General features: G+C 36.9%; 2 protein-coding genes and 1 pseudogene across 2 annotated transcripts; 2 read left to right on the forward strand and 1 right to left on the reverse strand.

Moving 5' to 3' along the window:
- Window positions 1-566: 566 nt before the first annotated feature.
- LOC113672340 (contactin-3) lies at window positions 567-8,276 on the reverse strand. The gene is made up of 8 exons (XM_089211676.1): window positions 8,095-8,276; window positions 5,693-6,010; window positions 4,758-5,045; window positions 3,913-4,215; window positions 3,404-3,673; window positions 2,613-2,891; window positions 1,653-1,928; window positions 567-1,096 (listed from the first exon to the last, which is right to left on the reverse strand). Exons 1-8 carry the CDS (start codon window positions 8,159-8,161, stop codon window positions 978-980), a joined length of 1,920 nt encoding a protein of 639 aa, XP_089067802.1. The 5' UTR covers window positions 8,162-8,276; the 3' UTR covers window positions 567-977.
- A 2,535-nt stretch (window positions 8,277-10,811) lies between these two features.
- LOC113672370 (receptor expression-enhancing protein 5 pseudogene) lies at window positions 10,812-11,492 on the forward strand (annotated as a pseudogene).
- Window positions 11,493-13,044: 1,552 nt separating this feature from the next.
- Window positions 13,045-19,039, forward strand: LOC113672375 (dynein axonemal assembly factor 10). The gene is made up of 9 exons (XM_027188655.2): window positions 13,045-13,286; window positions 13,695-13,795; window positions 13,937-14,067; window positions 14,884-14,985; window positions 16,432-16,547; window positions 17,178-17,312; window positions 17,868-17,965; window positions 18,236-18,368; window positions 18,807-19,039. The coding sequence occupies exons 1-9, from the start codon at window positions 13,110-13,112 to the stop codon at window positions 18,879-18,881; spliced, it is 1,068 nt and encodes a 355-aa protein (XP_027044456.2). The 5' UTR covers window positions 13,045-13,109; the 3' UTR covers window positions 18,882-19,039.
- Window positions 19,040-20,053: the final 1,014 nt, after the last annotated feature.

Consider the following 20,053-nt stretch of genomic DNA (forward strand, 5'->3'; position numbering starts at 1 on the left):
TCTCACATGGACGATCACACTACGTGATCAAATGTTTTTTTTTTGAGCCAAAAACTTGCTAAACATGGTGGGATGAATCAGTTCACTTTTAATTAGTAACATCAGAAAACTACGCATTTCTTTAAACTTATCATGTTTTGATATACTCGCCATTGCATCGAGTTTTCTTTTTATCAACTGGGGCAGAGAAAAGCGCGCGAAGATTTCGAGTAGTCGGCGCAAATGTCATTGAATGAATGGCCAAGAGCGTCTTTGAACATACGCCTGTGTCACGTTTAGACAGCAGCCCAGCGAAAACCGGTAAAATCTATGAGAGATGATGTAACACTCTTCTTTATTCAACCAGTGTAACGTTAAGCGTTGTACCAGTTGGAAGGCGCTGGTCAGTGAATTGATCAGTCATTCCGTAGTGAGTGATTAATTAGTCGGTTAGTGAGTGGGTTGATGTATAGTTTAGTGGTTAAGGGAGTGTGCTAAGTTGCTTAATTCATCGATTTCATGATAGTGTCACTGATTCATTGATTCACTGATTCCTCAATCAAAGACTTCATTTCTCGTTTGCTTCATTATCATTTATTGCCTGATGACCTGAATTTTTCAAATCTAAATCATGTTTTATGTCAAAAAAAAAATCATCCCCGCTGGTTGAACGCTCTTTTCCTTCACCACAAGATCTCGGTAAATGATTTTATTAGAATTTTACAATAATACAAGGCGATGCTTCATCTCCAACATTCTCGCGGAGTGGGACAGTACCTGTAACTATTGAGCATTTAAAGAGGATTCCGTGGCCAACTATAATTACATTTGTATTTCAAGAAGACTGAAATTTCAGCTCATGAGGGATATGAGTACAGCAACAAGCAGCACACTGTCGGCCACTCTCTATGGTGTGGCCGTAACAACATTTAAATGACAGCTGTTGTTTCCACAATAACGATAAAAGAAAAAACAATAAGAATGTTTGATTGCGCATGTCAAAGAAGTACAGCATAACTCACTACTACCACGAAAATCACTACAGGAAAATGACTTCGACATTTCTTGCACGCAGCCGTAAGTTGATGTGGTGTTTCTTTGGTTCCGTTGAGTTTTTCTGTAAAAGTAAATAAGATGTATGAATTAAAAAGTTTTGAAGATGTGTGTAAATGTCTGTTATAATGGTTACCATACCAGCCGTCATGGGTGCGGCCCACTTTCACTTCGTGACCAATACTTAACAGCTCATCTAAATTTTGAAATTCTAAGTTTCTTGTTTAGCTTGTTTGAACATCATTTGTGCCGAGGAGAAAAGTGTTACTACTTAAAAAATGGAATAGCGGATCCTGATTTTGTACCAACGTTCTCACTAGAAGGACCATATTTAATGTCAACAACCGAAAAATAATGTGCTGATATACGCGGCAGTCAGTTGACCCAAAAATCTTGGCCCTGACGTTCTTATTTGGTCTCATGCAGGAGAATATAATGGGATCACTTTTTCTCTCTTGTTTTGCATTATTATTATTGATTTGAACTAACCACTTTTATAAAACCTATCCCAAATTTACCTGCATAAGGATTTCTTAGACGGCTAGTGACACCTTGCACGAAGTTTAGTGGTTCTTTTGTAACATTAAGAAATATTCCAAAGTAACTCTGACAGGGTTTACCTCTAACTAGAAGATACCGCGTTCCAAAGGTCTGTTTGAAGTTTTTGTTGGTAATACAGAAATACTTTCCTTCGTCATTGAGCCGAATATCAGTTATGTGGATCGAACCGTTCGCAATAACACGAAACCTTTTCTTGTCGAGCATTTTACTACCCTGTCCACGTTTAAACCACGCGACTTTGAATGGAAATCGAGGGACCCTTCGTGCATCACAGTGAAACCAAACTGAGTCTCCGACGTAAACTGTTATGTTGCTCGGTTTCCACTCCGTAGACTCTGAGGACAGAAATTTATTGATTTTTCAGCTTATTTTTAACTTAATCGACTCATCAATACCTGACGAATTTTCTGACTTGACACCACAGCGAAGCATAATGAATTTTCAAACAAAAGACAAAAACAGGACCTCTCACTGAATATATACACATTTTTTTTATCGTTTTATATATAATAAGTTCGGATATTTTACGAGTTGAGCAGTATTTTTCCGAAGCCCGAAGGGGCGCGGAAAAATACGAGCTATGAACAAAATGTCCGTTCGAATTACATATTAAAACATCGATTAAGGGATTTATACTTCCACCATTGTTTCACTTTTTAGTATTTGATTTTAGTTTGCCAAATACATCTTAAGGCCTTATCTGGGCATCGTATCGATCCCACAAAGAGTACTTAAAAGACGAAAACAAGCTGAAACAACACCAACGTAACCATCTGAGTGTTCTTTGTGACCAACAAAGAATCTGTTACGCTTTAAAGTTGGTTTCTTTAAAAGTTAAGCCTAAAAAAGGGAAAAGAAAATCAAAGTTTGAATCGTTCGGTATAGCCATTTTGTTGTCTCGTATTTTTGCCCTGTTCCCCAGAGTAATACCGTGGCATATTTTGCACATTCTCGTGACCTTATTTGGTAAAATGACAATAGTGAATTGATAAGGCTGAGTAATCATGTCCTCCACTTACTATACACTGACAAATGAGTGTAAGCCGTGACGGTTTTGAAACCATTCGATGCGCGGCAGTAATAAACGTTGTTGTCCGACTCCCCCACGTCATCTATTTCTAACCAGGAGCCATAATCTCTCATTCTATAGTAATCTGGCAACCCTTCCAAACCTTTTATGCCCCACCAGGTGGTAAAAGGTGCTTTACTGTCAAACTCACACCTAAGCGTTACGGTTGTTCCAGTAAACACGTGTGTTATATTCTTGGGAGAAGACTTGATTGTGAGGCTGTCATTTTCTGAATGAAGAAGAAAGAAGTTTAATCAAATATTGGATGGCTATGTATGATTTTTACGTGGTAAAAAAAAAAAAAAAAAAAAAATTAAAAGAAAATTTAGGAAAAGACCAGCCCAGACCTCGAGTTCGCGTTTTGCTTTCAGCCGCTACTGCCGGATGAATTCTTTTTTTTTAAAGAGTTTATTTTCGTAAAGGTCCTTAAAGTAGGGTTTGAATGCGGAGAGTTTTAAAAGAAACTCATTAGGGTACGGGCCCTATCATGGGAGGGGAAAAAAACATTAGAAGTTTAGGCTAAGCTCAATCTTATCATGATGATGATGATGATGATGATGATCATCATCATCATCATCATCATCATTATTATTATTATGATTTATTATCATCTTTATCATAATCTCATTATACGACTTGACTTGACTTGACTTGACGCTGCATAATGTAACGTGGCACTTTTTATTTTTCCCTTGTTTAATGATACAGGTGCTATAGCTGGATATTCTCAACACTACTTACCATAAACGTCCATCCTCAATTCAGTCCATTTGGATTCACGAGTTTCATTACGGTAAGCGACACAATAGTACCGCCCAGAGTCACCCATGCGTACATTTTGTATTCGTAATTCCTCCGCAAACCTTGTTATGAATCGAGTGCCTTCTCTTATTTCATTTCTCTTTGCATCCGCCCAGTAGACGTTTGGTTTTGGAAGACCTTCGACTGTGCAGCGCCAATTGAACGACTTTCCCTCAGCTGCTGATACTTTTCTTTGTACTTCTATTTTTACTGCACACAAAAAACTAAATACATTAGTGCACACATAAAATACTGCTCGGAAATCACATGACTCTGTAAATAGAACACTGTTCTTGGAAGTATTTGAGTAACCTCTCATTCCACCAGGATTAGGTCAGATTAGAGAACTCGCTCCACACTCTCTCTCTCCCTCCCTCTCTCCCTTCCTCTCTCTCTCTCCAATCGCCTTCGCGTCGCTGCCGCCTTCATTGTCAGCGGGTTAAACTTACTTGGGGTTTGAATATGAATTATCCTCTTCGTAGACCCCAGGATATTAATAGCCACGCACTTGTAGACAGCTACATGATATGATCTGAATTCCCTTATTGCCATGGTCCCGTTGTCAAAGACCGTGAAATTAGTTCCGTCGTTTGGCACAGGAATTTGCGACTCATTAGGCCCGCCATTGTAGTACCACTTTACTCGTGGATATGGTACTCCCTCTGCTATGCAAGTCAAAAAAATATACTGTGTCCACAAGTTAAATTGCGTTACTTCCGGTGGATAATCAGTGATTTCTGGTTTGTTTCCCACTGAAAAGGAAAAAAAGACATATTGTGATTTTCACGTCATGTAAGTAAGGTATTCAGTGTTCTCCAAATTCTTATTCTTTGGTATATTTATGAATTAACCCGTCTAAGCCTCATCATCATGCGTTCTAGCAAAGTTTTACTCAAAGGGGAGATTACAAGCGCTCATGAGCACGTGCGTCATAGAACATTAACTAGACACATATCAACAGTGGTATAATGTAGGCACAGTTAGTTAAAACCACTTTAAAATGTCTAGAGCGCAGGCGCGTTAGTCGCGCGTCAAACCAGTTACCGTGAGTTTCTTGAAATCTTTAATTCTACTGTCCCTGTCTACTTAACACCACCCCCTCTCATAAACGGTTAACTGGCAGTCATTTTCTCTAGTTTCCCTTTATATCTGTCGGCGATGACTGATTCCCCCCACTCTGCTTCCCCTGAAAACCATGTGACCCCCAAAGTCGCCCCCCCCTCTCTTTGGTGAATGTAAAATGACTAGTCTTTTGAAAAGATACACTTCCACCTATAAAAGTTGTGGGTCGTACCCCAAAGCTCAAGTTCCTTTGATGTCGCTGTCACCATCCTGTCCACTGTAACATTACAAGCGTATTTACCACTATCAACAAACTTTACATTCTTGAGCATCAATTTTTTGCCGTCCGAAGTTATACTCTGGCGGTTATGTGGTGTAACTTTGGCACCGTTCTTGATCCATGTTATGGTCTTTTCATTAGAATTGCTAGAACACTCACAGTATAATGTGAGGTCTGTTCCTTCGGAATAAATTCTTGCTAGGGTGGGTTGAATCGTAATTGTGGCCTCATGGCACATGTCTAAAATTAAAAAAATGTATATAACAATTAAGGTCAATTGGCCATTCTCCACACAAGGTGCTGCGAAGAAGCCAGTGGTATGAAGAAGTTTGGTTTGGAAAATGTTATGAATATTTGGTTTGTAGTGTTGACATTGCAGTCAGTCAGTGTTCATTGTTACACATTTATAAACGCTAACCCACGCCAGGTGAGCATATCGGAGCTTCCAATATAAATCTCTGGTTACGTTTGGCGCTCGGAGAACCTATACTATTTGTGTCGTGTTGATCTATAGGTCATACGATATCAGGGTTCGGGTTCCATCCAGGACTGGCTGACACTCGTCTCGCTTTCATGCGTGGGCCTCGACCCCAAGGACTATCGTCAATTCAAAGTGTGATTAACTGGATATCTTTGATTTCCATTTTCTTTTCGCTTTCGCTATCAGAACAACTTCGGGGTCTTCGCAAAAAAAGTAAGCGGTTTTGTTCGCTTCAAGAAGTTAAAATGGCCGCAACTGCTCTATTAACAAGGTCTTTGTTAGGTGCAGTTTCTTATTGATTCGATTACCATAGAACAAAGGAAAACTTGTGTAAGTTATGTATCTAATGACATCAAACCTACAAGACAAACAATACCTTTAAATCGTAACAGAATAATAGTCTTACCTACGATGGTTAACAAAACCGAACGGGTTTGTTGTAGAATTTCTTCTCCCTTTCGTGTTTCTGTACAGCTGTAGACTCCAGTGTGATGTAATTTTGTCTTCCATATTTTCAATGTAGCATTTCCTGTTATCATGTTTCCTGTTATACTCGGCTCTTTTCCTGTTCCTATAGTTAAATCATTCTGCCATTTGTATGTTGCTTTAACACTTGGCCCTGTTGTGCATATCAGTGTCACATGTTCACCAACCTTTACTGAGTGTGAAGATCGGCGAGGAGTCAATAGTATTTTTAGTGGCTGTGTCTCTTTGGGGAAGAACACTAGAAAAGAATCGAAAAGTGGAAAAAAAAACTTTTATTAGCGATTGTTTGCATGTGCTTGAGGGAGGAGGGGGTGACAGGAATTTGGAGTGTTTTGTGTCATAAAGTCACAGTAATTCTGGTGTTTCTACTTTTCAGATCTAGCTGGAAATTTAACAATTCCAATGACAGATAAGTGACCTAGACAGAGGGTCTCAATGCGATTAACAGTCAACTGTAAATCGTCAAGAAAGTTAACCGTAAAATATTTTCTTTTAATCGACGCGGAAAGAAATTAACCGTCAACCGTAAAAGCTATCACCCCTGAAGACCCTTCAGATAGCGAGAACATTTAAAGCCGCAATTTCTGCGTCAAAATCTTGCCTTTATTGAAGTCATTAATAGATTACTCAAACTCGTCAATAAAATCTTGAGTATAGAAGCGTCAGAGAATTAATACTTCAGTGAAACGATTCAACAAAACAAATTAATGGTACTAAACAATTTAGCGAAAAAAAAAGAAAAAATGCCATGAAGTTGAGATTTTAACAAGTGAAACCTCAGCCGAAAGATGTTAGACTCAAATAATAATAACGAATGATAATGATGTTGTCCACAATGAACAAAGAAAGAGCACGAATGAAATCGCGCCAGACTGGATTACTGGGATGTTTCGAATGATTTTCCTCTCAAAAGTGATTAAAAAAGGCGTATTCGGGATTATATGGTTTTAAGTCTTCATTCCTTCTTTAGTAGATGCTTAGGCCGCCCAACTGTCATTTTGCGATATTTCAATAGAGGATTTGACTTAATTATAAACTGTTCAACGTATCTAATTGTGTGGCAAGATTTGCGCACAGCTCTATATCTCATTATGCTTATAGTTCTTGGAGAAAGAAAACAATGGCAAAAACAGATTGTCTTTGGAACTACAGCTGTGAATAATCTAGAGTTATACGGAAATCTTTACAATCCTGTTTATTCTCGAGAAAATAAAATAACTGATTTTTTCTTTTCAGGCAAGTTTTTTATGTGTTTACACGAAATAATCCTGAGTCACTTTGTTCACTACATTTTGATGGATCTTCCCGGTGACCGACACAGTGTTCATCGTTTTGTTTTCCGTGGCGGCTAAAATAAATTAAATTGTGATTTTATTGGATTGAAAGTGCTTGAGTTGGAATTCGCATACCATTGTCAAATCTAATTTGCTTATTACTCGTGTAAACGATTCCTTGCTGTATGTGCAGACGCCATGCAGGTGAACTTCACTCCAAAGCGAAATATTTTATTCCAAAAATTTGTCCCGCGAGAGCATATTCAGGTTGGCCTTGGTCATATGCTTCGGTCAACTATATGCTAAGCTCTTTTATTTTAAGATGTCCTACCGACCTTTATGGCCCCTGAAATCAGAGCTATATAATGACGAAATCTAGGAAAGTTTTTAATATTTCACGAACTTTTTGCAAAGGATAATCGTCTAGCTCGTTTCCAACTCGTTTCGCTCGTTTCGTACGCTCAAAGCCTTACAGAACGAAAACTTTTGAAGTTTTCTGGGTAAACCGTGTTGCTACTGAAAAACCTGCTTGCCGAAGCCTAAAAAATGCATCTTTTGTTATAATATTCTGTCCAACAATTCGAGTTCTTGACGCAGATGGGGCGGAGTTAATGTGCACGGGATGATTATTGAGCTATAACCTTGGAAGCAATGTAGCAAACATGTCTTTTTAATATCTCAAAACATTTTGGAAAAATTCTACTCAAAAGATTCTCTCATTTGTGAAAGTATATTTGATTCTTAACTTTATTTTGGTCCATTTCAACAAAGGCTTAATTTCTCTTAGATTTTTTCCTTCATGGAAACATTGTTTTGATAAGGGTGCACTCCTTAGTTGTCATGCCATTACTTCACTTGCCTACTTCTCGAAGAAAATCACTGTTACCATGTGGGTATAGAATTTCCTTTAACAATTTTGTGCACATTTTACCTGGCCCATGACCACGTGAAGATGGATTGGTCAGAAAGTTTTATTGAGTTCTATTCTCGGAGCGCAGTTATTGTGACATTTTTCTTTCTCTGTTTCTTACAACAAATTGGTACTTACCCAACAGAATGAGCCAAAGGTACAGAGAACTGTCTGAACTTTTCATCTGACTCCAAAACGGACCCATGAAAGTTCCAAACGGCCTTATGCTTTAAAATGTTCAGGAAACTCAATAAATGTAAACCCGCTAAATGTTTTTGATCTAAAGCTTCTGTGGTTTACCTCACCGCTTTAAATGCCTTACATTTGTTACGTGCTGCTAAATTAAAATTAGATAATAATGACTTTTTGGATATCTATTGAAATGAAAGCGAATTACTAAGGAGCTTACTTCAGTAAGAAGGAACTCAACTGAGGATTTTGAGCGATGAAACTGGAGGAAGCACAGAGAGGCAGCCAATACAAACACTAAAGATTTAAGAGTTTATAATGCATGAAGTAATCTCGTTTGTTTTAATTTCCTTTCCACCAAATTTCAATAATAGTACAGCATATTTGAACAACAATTTTTCAAGAGTATATGAGACAGAGTCAAGCCTGAGCTTTTTCGTGAGAACAAACCAAACATCTCATTAGTAATTCTCCTTACTGTCTGCCTTACAATTTTTATCACGTTAGTTCTAAGAATTTGGTATTAAATCAACTAATAACCCCCTGATCGATATTTCCCTTTATTTTCATCACTTTTCTGCTTGTTTTTGTATTGATATTGTAAGGAGGACTTCGGTCTTGGTCCGCCTCTCACAGGAGTTAAAAGGTCTACTGTCCTGTCTTCCACTAGAATCAGAAATGTTTAAAGTGTGGGTGACTGGTGTATCGCATTTGGAGAAATACAACTGGAAAGATGGTTGTTTCTTAGCTCGGTCGTCAAATAACGAAATGCGTCAAACTTTTGGCAAAAGACAACGACTAGAGGTGCCTTTAACACATAAGCAATGGTTTCGCCTTAATGTGCTCGAGCCGCGACAAAAGCACGGCAAGGTTGATTTATTTCAGGCAAGAGAATATCAAGTTGATTTTGATACAACTCTGCAAAAAGTAATCATAAGAATAATTTTGATTCCCGCTTTCCTACCGGCTTGTTGGCATTAAAACGAGTTGTCATGGTTGCAAGAAGACTCAAACTATCCAAAACCCTTGCCTTGTGTGACCGGTAATGGGATCCGATGCAAGCAGGCAAAGTGATATTTTAGGGTTAAGGAATTTGACTCAACGTTTTTCATTACGACGGTTCTTTCGAAAAGATTCGATCAGCTCATTTCATTGCCGAAAATGAGCAAATAAGGAGTTTGATCCACTTCTTAAAGCAGCCAAATAACGTTTCGTGAATGTCGCAGTTTGTCAGTATGATTTAAAATCCTCGTTTGTCTTTGATGTATCTAACCATTTTCTATTGAGCCATTTCGCTTTATCTTTTGTATTGTGTGGGTGTGTCTCTCTGTGTGTCTGCCCTCACGTTCGTTTCCTTTCGATTTACAACAATATTCAAAGAACCGAAACATCTTGAAATATTGTGATGTAAACCAATCGAGCTTGATGACCTTTATGTGTTACATTCCTCCAAACGTACGCCACAAACAGCATTAAGCCACGGGAAATGTTAGGCAATTGAATTTTAACTCTTTTAAGAGATGGCGCGCTCAGCAAAAGCCGCGAATAAAGAGTACGTTGATGTAAACGTCGATCTAATCATAGTTATGGTATTGCCTGATCTCTGATCATTTAACATACAAATCAACTTTTTGCCATGTTTCCTTTTAATTCTCATCAATTTTAATCAGAATTGCTGATGTTAACAATATTAACTTCAGATTTTGATTGACCGTCAGGTTTTCTTTCCATTCATATCATGAGAGCAAAGATGGAAATTGCGTTGATGACAAACAAGTCACTCATTCTTATGAGATCCTGCTGTCCTTTGAATTAAAAATCGTGAACTCAATTAACTTTAATATAAAAATTGCATCCAGCAAAATCCAAGACTTTAGAAGTCTCACACGAGTAATCTCATTTAATAGTCTTCTCCGCCGCAACATGTGGGCTTTGTTTTATTTGTTCGCAAAAAATGATGATAATAACATCGATGATGGTCGTGTTAATAGTGTAAATGATGATAATAATGATGTTAATAATAATAATAATAATAATAATAATAACCATAGTGGTAAGAAAGATCAGTCGCGGTAGATTCTAAAGAGTGATTTTGGGAAAACGCAATCCTTCCTTCGCCCTTATTACCTATTGCGTTGAAAACTTCTTGGCGGCTTTATTTTAGTGTAATTCCAGTACTGTTCTAAACTTCAGCATAAAGCTAATCCATATTGACAGTTTGTACAACATTTTTCGAGGTTTTCAGAAAATGCTTTTCGGGTGCCTTTCATATATGATATTTACCAGTGAATTAAATGTGAAAATCGTGACTTCTTGTGCCTATATTTTTCCAAATTTAGGAGCTCCTGAGAACCGGCAGATAGGCGTCGTCTATTTGATACATTCGCCCGAGATATCAGTGGTGAGTCATCCGTCACTCTCACATACGGTTTATGGACGTTTCGCCCCCCTAAAATAAAACAGTTTACATCAGGGGGCGAAATCGCAAAGATGGTAAGGGGTGAAACTTTCAACATCTAACATACCGTTTGAGATCATGCGCGAGTTGCGCGCTTTATATTCAATTACCTGATTAGTGAAATCATAAATTGTTAATTAGATATTAAGCGACCAAATTTAAGTGGCGTCTCTCGCTTATTCGAGGTTCAAGATCATCCTCATGGAGTATGGAAAGGACTAAATTTCACATCTGCCAAAGGCTAGTAGCAACTGTTCGACGTAGTGTGTCAATTCAAGTAATTAACGACCTTCTTGAACAGCGCAACATATTCACTGATTTTTTAAACAAGCTAGAGGCCGCTACCAATGTCAGGAGACAAACCCTATTTCTTGGCGGCCTCTGTTTCATCTTATTATACCTGTCAGTTGGTTACGCTGCGAACCTTCTTTGCTATTTCCTCGGCTTCGTTTTCCCGACCTATGCATCAGTGAAGGCGATCGAAAGCAGCGATCTGATGGAAGATACCAAATGGTTAACATACTGGGTAGTTTTCAGCATGGTGAATTTTTTGGAAATTTTTCTTGAGTGGATTCCGTTGTATTTTTTGTTGAAGTTCTTCCTCCTCGTTTGGTGCATGTTTCCAGGCCCGTGGAGTGGTACGGCGGTCATTTACAACCTCATCATCTGTCCTTTTGTAATGAGACACAGAAACAAGCTCGACACTGCTATTTGCCAAGTTGCTAAGCATGTCCGAAAGGCTGCCGAAAAGGCGGCGGAAGATTACGAACCTATAGAAAGTGTGGATCTGTTCTCAGAAGTTAAAAAGATCGGGGGCATTGTGGGCTTTAAAGAGCTGGAAGACGCGGGCAACGAAGGCGTTAATGTAAACAAGACAAAAGAAAATTAAAAGGCTACTTACTCTGGCTTAAGCTGCTGAACCGTTTCAGCTTGGCTCCTGCTTTGAGCAATAAACAAGTTTCTTTTCAAAAAACGTTACACTGGTATATCCTTACCCCTGTGAGAATTTTGTAAGAAATCAGTACCTCTGATGTTAATTCAAATAAACTTACCCTAAACCTTCTCCTGCATAATTTTTTTGCTTCAAGAATATTTTGCCGATATATTTTTTTTGTGACATTTTATTCATTTCCAAGAGAGTAGTCGGACGAGTCTTTTTTTTGCCTCACGAGGTGAGGCAAGTTTCTGTTTGCTCAAAGTGTACTATGTGATGGTGTGAGAAATTTCAAAGCCTGGAGAGAAAATTAATCGCTGAATATTCGGCTTATGGGTTGTGATATATCTCAGCAAGATAGTGGTCGATTTTTAGCCATCTCAAACTTGTTGTCAGTTTGTAACTGCCACCATGCGGATCCACCCTAAAGAATATCAAGGAGCGCATAAAAATTTCATTAGTGTTTCGTGTGAGAACTGTACTTTGAAAATGTCTTCCTGAACCATTTGCATTTGTTGTTGAAATATTCAGATATGAAGGCTTTCACGATGCCTGTAAGCTGGTGTTTTTGAGTATCATATCATATACTAAGGACCGAATGGACTTTTAAAATTGAGAAGGTAGTTGATATTATAAAACTGAGTTGATAACGTAAATTGGCCACCTAAAAGAATTTCAAAGCTGACGTTTCGAGCGTTAGCCCTTCATTAGAGCGAATAGAGGAATTGTGGGTTATGTGTGTGTGTTTGTATGTTTTAAAACTCTTTACGGTGGCCAATTTACGTTGCCAACTCAGTTAAAAATACCAAGTTACAGGGACCGCGCAGAGGGAGGGGCTTTAACCCCCCCCACTTTTTTGCAAGAATAAAAATAAATTCAGCAAAAAATAATTTAACAAAAAAATTTTCCTTCACGCTTTCTTCTTTAGCCCCCCCCCCCCCCCCACTCGAAAACTTGCTGCGCGGTCCCTGAGTTACTTTGTTATACTCTCCCACCGACGCCACACCACAGTTTCTTTAGAAACTTACCCCCTTTATTTAAAATTGATGTCGCCAACATTTTATGCGACATTTGTTGAATCAGGTTATCGAACCCTCTAAACTGAACAGTGTCATACTATTTATGAGGAAATATTTTGCAGTATTCACTAATGAAGGTCAACAGGAAATAGAAAAGAGCCTCTCTCATACACACGCCTTAAAAGTCACCGGGGAGAAGCCACGAATTGTGTCAGGAAAACTGAGAAAAAAAAAGGTGCAACCTGCTCAAAATTTATTTATGAATGTGACAGCAAAATTGGTATGGCAGGAGTAGATCGTTATGTCTAAATGTACCAAAGACAGTATGAAAGTGAATATAGTATATAAATAGCTCAAAGTGACTCTATGTTTCGCACAACCCCTATGATCAATTTGGGATATTTGAAACGTCTTGCGTGCCTACATTCTCCAATGACATGATGTACAGCGGCCATTGCGCGAAAACATGCGCCATATCCTACCCAGGTGAGAACGCCTGGAAGATTTCGTACATTTGCTGTGAAGTGGTTCGTGTTTGCCTTGGTTCGCAACCATGGTGGATAAACCTAAGATTATAGAGCACGTTACTAAATCTTTAGATTACACATTATTCGATGCACGATGGATCCCTTGCAGTGCACGATTTGTAGTTCTTGGAAACTTTGCGCGTGGAACAGGAGCTTTGCAAATATACGAAGTTTCGAAGGGGGAACTGAAACTTTTGAAAAATGTTAGTGTTGAGATTTGTATTTTGTAGACGGCAGCTGTCTTCCGATAAAATGATGTTATCAACACGTATGAAGAATACAGGGACTCTTCACTCGTTGCTTGTTATAATCTCCCGGTCAAACAGATATACAGTGTATCCAGATCACTCAAAAGTTTTAACATAAACTATAATGCTAAGCTGTCAAACTCACTTTGAAGAAGTAATTCGTTTTCTTTCATAAATTTCTGATACAGAAGTATTTTGTTAAGAGCTGCAATTAAATTTTTTTTCCAAGATGTTCTCACTACAAAAATGTTAGATAGTTTATACACAATGTAAGAGATTGTGTGATGTAAATTGTGAGTTTATGCCTCACTGAGCCTCTTCTAGAATAGTTTTGAGGATCATACATTATGTTTTTTGTAACAGGATGAGAAGAGGACAGCACTAAAATGTGGAACATTTGGAGCCTCAAGTTTACAACAGAGATATCTTGCAATAGGAGACTTTGATGGGAAAATGATGATTTGGTATGTAGCAGACAATTATGTTATAACAGAGTTACAAACACATAAATCTTGGAATCATCATCCTTTCTGTATGTTTTTGTCCATAAAACCAGTATACCTTGATTTTCTTGATCAATTATATTGTGTTACTTTTTTCTTCAGGAATCTTGAAAACACAGAGAGGCCAGTTTATTCTGTGAAAGCTCATTCACAAATTGTGAATGCTATTGATGGTGTGGGGGGTCTGGGAATTGGTGAGGGAGCACCAGAGATTGTCACTGGGAGTAGGGATGGTGAGTCATTAATAACTATCAACATAATTAAGTTATTGTAGACACCTGCAGTGTTTAAGTGACACCTTTTTCCCCATAACTAATTTGTAACAAATCAAAGTTAAGGCCTATCTGCAAAAACAGTTGGAAAATGTGCTACAAATTTCCATAAATTGATATATCATCACAAATTAATTAGTCTGTTAGCAAACTAGTGAGAACTTCATAAAAATACACAGAGATAGAAATTAATCAAATTTATTGGCTCCTAAAGGTGTTATGTTGTTTTTCACAAGAATAGGTTTATATTTCTTGCTGTTGAGTGGCATTAAACCTTCCTTGTTAAGAGACCTTTTAACCAATTTAAGGTTGCCTTGGCTTCCTTGAGTAGCTAAACATTACTTGATCAGGAACCTTGCCATGTACTGCGATGAAAATTACTTGTAATGCTTTGAAAGCTACTTGTGTCCAGTACCCCTTCCCCTGGGGGACTTAAGACTTTCTTTCAACATACAGTTGTAGTAACAAAGTGGTGAGATTAATCAGGAAGCTAAAGGAGTAAATGACCGGCTGTTTCAATTTCCTCTTTTTACAAATATAGCCCATTTTCTCTTTTGAAGAGACCTTTGAAGGCATGACAGACAATGTACATGTACGTTGTATAGTTTGAAGGATTTGAAGTTATAAATTATGTTTCAAATTAGTTTGATTTGTATTTTCAATTTGTAAGTGCTATTAATGGTAATGTGCCTAGAACAAAGGAAAAGACAAATTTTTGGGTTGAAAACTTTAGGTCTGACTTTGTGGCTTTGGTGCTGTTCATTTGTGTTTTGGCAGGATCTGTAAAAGTTTGGGATCCTCGTCAGAAGGACAAACCTGTGGCCAATATGGCACCAGCTGAAGGTGAAGAGGGACGTGACTGTTGGTGTGTGGCATTTGGTAAGACTTTTATAAAGCCTGTGAACTCTTATGATCTGGTCTTGTAATACTCCCCTTTAACTGCCTGTAAATTTAAGTAAAAATAATTTCCTCGATAAGTCTTATTAACTCATCATCTCTTTAGTGTCTTGAGCATTGCTGCAGTTTGTAGAATTCACATAATTTATCAATCTACTTTTCTTTCAAAAATAAATAAAGGAGGTAAGTTTCTAACTAAGGAAAGTGTGGTATTGTATTTGTATAGATTGTTTATATCAGCTATGTATGTAAACAAATTGCTAAATCAATAGGTATTATATTCAGGTCTTGCTTTTTCCTATCCTCTACAACCAAACTCACTTTGTACTACACCTTAATTTATCCTTATATCATCCATTGTAACTGCACCTGGTCATCCACATACGTATCTAACTTAAATAGAATTTATTACTTGCAAAAGCAAGCTCTGCGGGCTATCACCAACTCAGACTATCAAGCCCATTCTGGTCCTTTATTCTCCAAACTAGGAATTTAAGATATTTTCCAAGTAAATGTATTCGAAATTGCCAAATTCATGTCTTATTATAGAAATAACCTATTGCCTTCATTGCTTCTCAATCTTTTTGTTACAAATAGCCAAATTCACAACTATGGTACCAGAAAAGCCAATAATTATCAAACGCATTTGTGCTGTACAAATCTCAAGCAATTTACAATTCTCTAGCAAGGTCCTAAAATTTGAAACTCTCTTCCAGTTTCAGTCACTTGTACATCAAACCTTCTTAGTCTTAAGACAAAAATGCAAGAGTTTTTACTTAAATAATCACTGAATTGGCCTAGCCGCACTTTCGCAGCACTTTTCCTTTACTTTATTTATTAATGTAAGTGAGGTGGCTCTTCCATAAGCCCAGTGGCTTCCTGGGTCTCCTCGCCTTCCAGCTATAACTGCTGTAAATAAATTTTTTGTATTGTGTAAATAAGGCAAGTAAAAGATGATGATGATGAATATCAACCAGATAAGTGATGAGAATGGAGAAAAATATCAATTAGGGGATAATTAGTTGATCCAATACTAAATTCTCAGGACTAATATTAAAAGAATTGTATGGTTGACAGTAAGGAGAATCACAAACTTGGTCTGGGAGTTAAAGGGTTAATAGAAACTGTGGTGCTGCATTGGTGCAGTGTATTACAAGATAATTTGGTTTAATCCTCCGAGTTGATAATGTAAAGTAACCACCACTGGTGTTTTGAGCCGGAAAGGCTAACACTTGAAACATTTGCTTTTAATAACTTTTAACAGTGGCTAAAATCATGTTATTTTACTTTTCTTTCATTTTTGTTTTAGATTGGTATTCAAGCTTTAAGTTTAGTTGCTATACAGTCATATCCATTGGATATCTAGTGTTTCCTTTGGTTCCAGTTCATTTATTGACTAAAGATGTATTTAATTTTTACCTATTACAGGAGATGCTTACAATACAGAAGAACGTTCAGTTGTAGCAGGCTACGACAATGGTGATATAAAGATGTTTGACCTTAAAAAGATGACTGTCCGATGGGAGACAAATGTTAAAAATGGGGTGAATAACATATGTCAATCACTTTATTTTTCGGATTTTCACCATGGTTAAGTAAGGTCACTTGGAATAGATAAAAGTGATCCTTTTTAAAAATTATAAACTGATAGTATTATTTATTTATTAATGGTTTTAAAATATGATTATAAAAATATGATCTTAATTTAAAGTATTATTCCAAATTAAAAAGTATGTATAAAGAGTTACAACTTACCGTTATTTAAGATTCTAAAAGAAACCTAAAAAAACCTGTTTGATAGTTGTCTTCAAATGTGCTCTTACATTACCTGAGGATGTTGTCTTGTTTGATTTACTCCCTTCCAAATGGTGAGAATCACATGAACTGCTGCTGCTTGGGATATCACAATGAACTATCATGATTTGAGTCTTAAATGGCTTCATGTAGAGCTCCTACATTGAAAAGTTTCAAAAAGCTTACCAAGAGATAGAAAAAAGAGGAGAGGCCAGGTTGCTAAGCAAGATTTAGAACATTGGTGGTTGTTGTTGGATTTTAGCCTTGAGAAAAACTGTGAACAACATTGAAATTCAATTTTGAAGCAATGTTTTACTTGTATCTAAGTTTTGTAGTCAAATTGCTATTTATTTTAACCTCACAATTTTCTTGTGTGGCAGGTTTGTGGAATTGAATTTGATAGAAAAGATATCATGATGAACAAGCTAGTGGCTACCACATTAGAATCAAAATTTCACGTGTTTGATGTAAGAACACAACATCCTGAGAAAGGATTTGCTTCTCTCTCTGAGAAGGTATTTTGCTTTGATGCAAATATTTATTCTGTGATATTTGATTGAAACTTAAATATGCATTTATATCTGTTAAACCTTTGACTCCAAACAGTGACCAGCATCTAATTTCTCCTTACAATATCACCCCTGAATCATACGTTAAGGTCACAAGAAGAAAGGGGATGATCACCAACTATAGAAGCTCTTTTTTGTATAACAAATTCTCCCTGCCAGCTCCTTGGGAAATCTATAGAGAAGGGTATGCATACTGATATTTGAGTGTAAAGGGTTAATTTATAACACCCAGGATTTGCAGTTAACATGTAATACTACTTGTGTAGTTTATGGTCACACTGACAACTTTAAATGTGCAGTTACACTCTTATTTTCAATGAAATTTATGACTAACCACAACTATAATTGCTTTTCACCAAAATTATTGTATATTAACCTTTTTACTTTAACAATTATTTCTGATTCTCTTCTTGGGCCTTTGTGTGATTAGAGATGGTTACCTTTGATCTCTTTAAATTTCTTCCTCTTCTTGGTTGTTAATATAACACTTATCTCATACAGGCTCACAAGTCTACAGTTTGGTGTGTCAGACATCTGCCACAAAACCGTGAAATTTTCATGACCTGTGGTGGGTCTGGGTCCCTTAATCTCTGGAAATAGTAAGTGGTATAATTTGTAACACTTTTTTTTCCACCAGGAGCCACTTCTATCTCCCATTAGTTTAGTGAGCAACCATTCTTTGGATTCCAATATATTAGGAAAACAATGTCTTACAAAGTACATGTCAAATAAATTACTCTCCTTATATTGAGCTTATTCCTCCAAAAATGAAAATTTCCTTCCAAAAATAATGCACACCATCGGTAAGCACAGAAGTGTTCTCTTGTTTTCTTGATATATTTACTTACAAATCTACTTGATATTCCTAGCTCATATCCAGACCAGCGAGTGACAAAAGATGCAAAAGACTTGGATATGGGTGTTATGGGTTCTGTATCAATGTTGCAAAATGCCAGTCTGTCAACTCAACCAATCACTTCCTTTGACTGGAGTCCAGATAAGGTCAGTTGGCATACATGTAATGGTAAGGTCAATATTTAAAATTAAATGATATTTTTCATTTAATCAGATCTACTGTAAGAGTTTCCTCACAAATCGCATGCTGTTGAAGCCCCCATAAAGTGGAACTAATTGGAATTTCACAAATCACTTGCTGTTGAAGCCCCATAAAGTGGAACTAATTGGAATTTCCAAAGAGGATGGGTCTGAAAGTCAGCAATTTTCTTGAGGAGGAAGAGGGACACAAACTGAAAAATTTTTACACTTGTAGAATGGACAATGGATGAGGAAGGGGATGGCAATGAGGTTGTTTTCTGGGACAAAAAATTGTTTTCTTAAACAAAACAATTCAAACTTAAATTATCTAAAATCTTTATTTGTATCATTGTTATTCCTTCTGATAATCTTTTGACACCAGTTTTACTGTTTTTTTCTTTATAGGAAGGGCTTTGTGTGTGTACAGCACTTGACCAGAGTTTAAGAGTCATTATTGTAACAAAACTCAAGACTGTGTGACATCACTACTAGCACCTACCCTCCTCATGATCACCCATCACATATTTTTATTTATAAGAAGTTCAAACTGTATCACAATATTCCATGTAAATATATTTTGTAGAGGTTCTTGGCTGTGGACTGATACATGTAATAAAATTATTTGCAGCTTTTTGAAAGTAGTTCCATTTGATTTATCTGATCACACAAAGTTGTTTTAAATGTACTAGAAATAGAGGTTCAGACATTCTAATCTGCTTCACATTTTGAAAAAGATGTACAAATTATTTACTTTTAAAAGTGTTTACAGTGTAAAGGAAGAGTTAAAACATCTTTCATGAACATAAAGTGAAGACAATCTCAGTTTAACCTTGGACAGTTATTGGACAGTCCTGATAAGCTATTGGTGATTGGGCTATTTGTGGGCCATTAAATACAAATAACAGTGAACTTGATTGTTTTTCGAGGAAAAATTTGTCAAATTTATGCAGGAGAATTGAGTTTTTGAATGACAACATGAACTGACCAAGCTTTACCAAGTGAATGTTTAATAGCTTCTTTAAAATGGACTCAGTTCAAGTATCTGAACCCTTGACTCCCAAGATCTGATTGTTAATTCTCCCTATTTAGCTGCCACATATTTCCTTTTAAATTAGTCACAAGAATTTGTTGTGAAGTCAAGATAACAACTTCTACCTGATAAGTTTGAGTATTCTCATTACTTATTTGTTGAATTATGTATAGATATTTTTAGGGAGAAGTAACATGTTAATCACCTCTGGTAGTTGAGACTTGCTTATAGTTAAGTCTAAACACATATTTTTGCAAACTTACAATTTTTCAAAGATTTTAACTATGGTTTGATTCTAATATTTAATTAATATATTTAAGGTGGAAGAACTACATTTTACCGTTCAAACTTAAACCTTTTTTGCGAAAGCAACAGAATGCAGTTTACACAAGAACCCTTTTTGGATATCGAGAGAACAAGGAAATTTACATGTAGGTAAAGTGGAAGAGTGTGGTCCTTTCCCTAGGTTAAAGATAGAATTGCAGCCCTGAAACACTACAGATTTTTCTGGAGGGTTTTAGTCACGAACCTTTTTGTAAACAGCCCCTGACGCAACATTTTCAGGTACTTGCGAGGAAGTCGAGCGGCCAATGCGCGTAGTCCACGTAAAGGATGCGCGCCT

Source organism: Pocillopora damicornis, chromosome 7, assembly GCF_964200805.1.
Source record: "Pocillopora damicornis chromosome 7, jaPocDami1.2, whole genome shotgun sequence".
Lineage (NCBI taxonomy): Eukaryota > Metazoa > Cnidaria > Anthozoa > Scleractinia > Pocilloporidae > Pocillopora > Pocillopora damicornis.

Bases quoted from the DNA above. Each gene is read 5' to 3' on its own strand.
- LOC113672340 (XM_089211676.1), bottom strand. From the start codon at position 8,161: ATGGGTCCGTTTTGGAGTCAGATGAAAAGTTCAGACAGTTCTCTGTAC. The intron at 6,011-8,094 runs GTAAGTACCAAT...ATTCTTTTCTAG, and splicing joins CCTTTGGCTCATTCTGTTGG to TGTTCTTCCCCAAAGAGACA. The intron at 2,892-3,403 runs GTAAGTAGTGTT...TTCTTCATTCAG, and splicing joins ATTGAGGATGGACGTTTATG to AAAATGACAGCCTCACAATC.
- LOC113672375 (XM_027188655.2), top strand. From the start codon at position 13,110: ATGGTGGATAAACCTAAGATTATAGAGCACGTTACTAAATCTTTAGAT. The intron at 13,287-13,694 runs GTTAGTGTTGAG...TTTTTGTAACAG, and splicing joins AACTGAAACTTTTGAAAAAT to GATGAGAAGAGGACAGCACT. The intron at 16,548-17,177 runs GTGAATAACATA...CTTGTGTGGCAG, and splicing joins AGACAAATGTTAAAAATGGG to GTTTGTGGAATTGAATTTGA.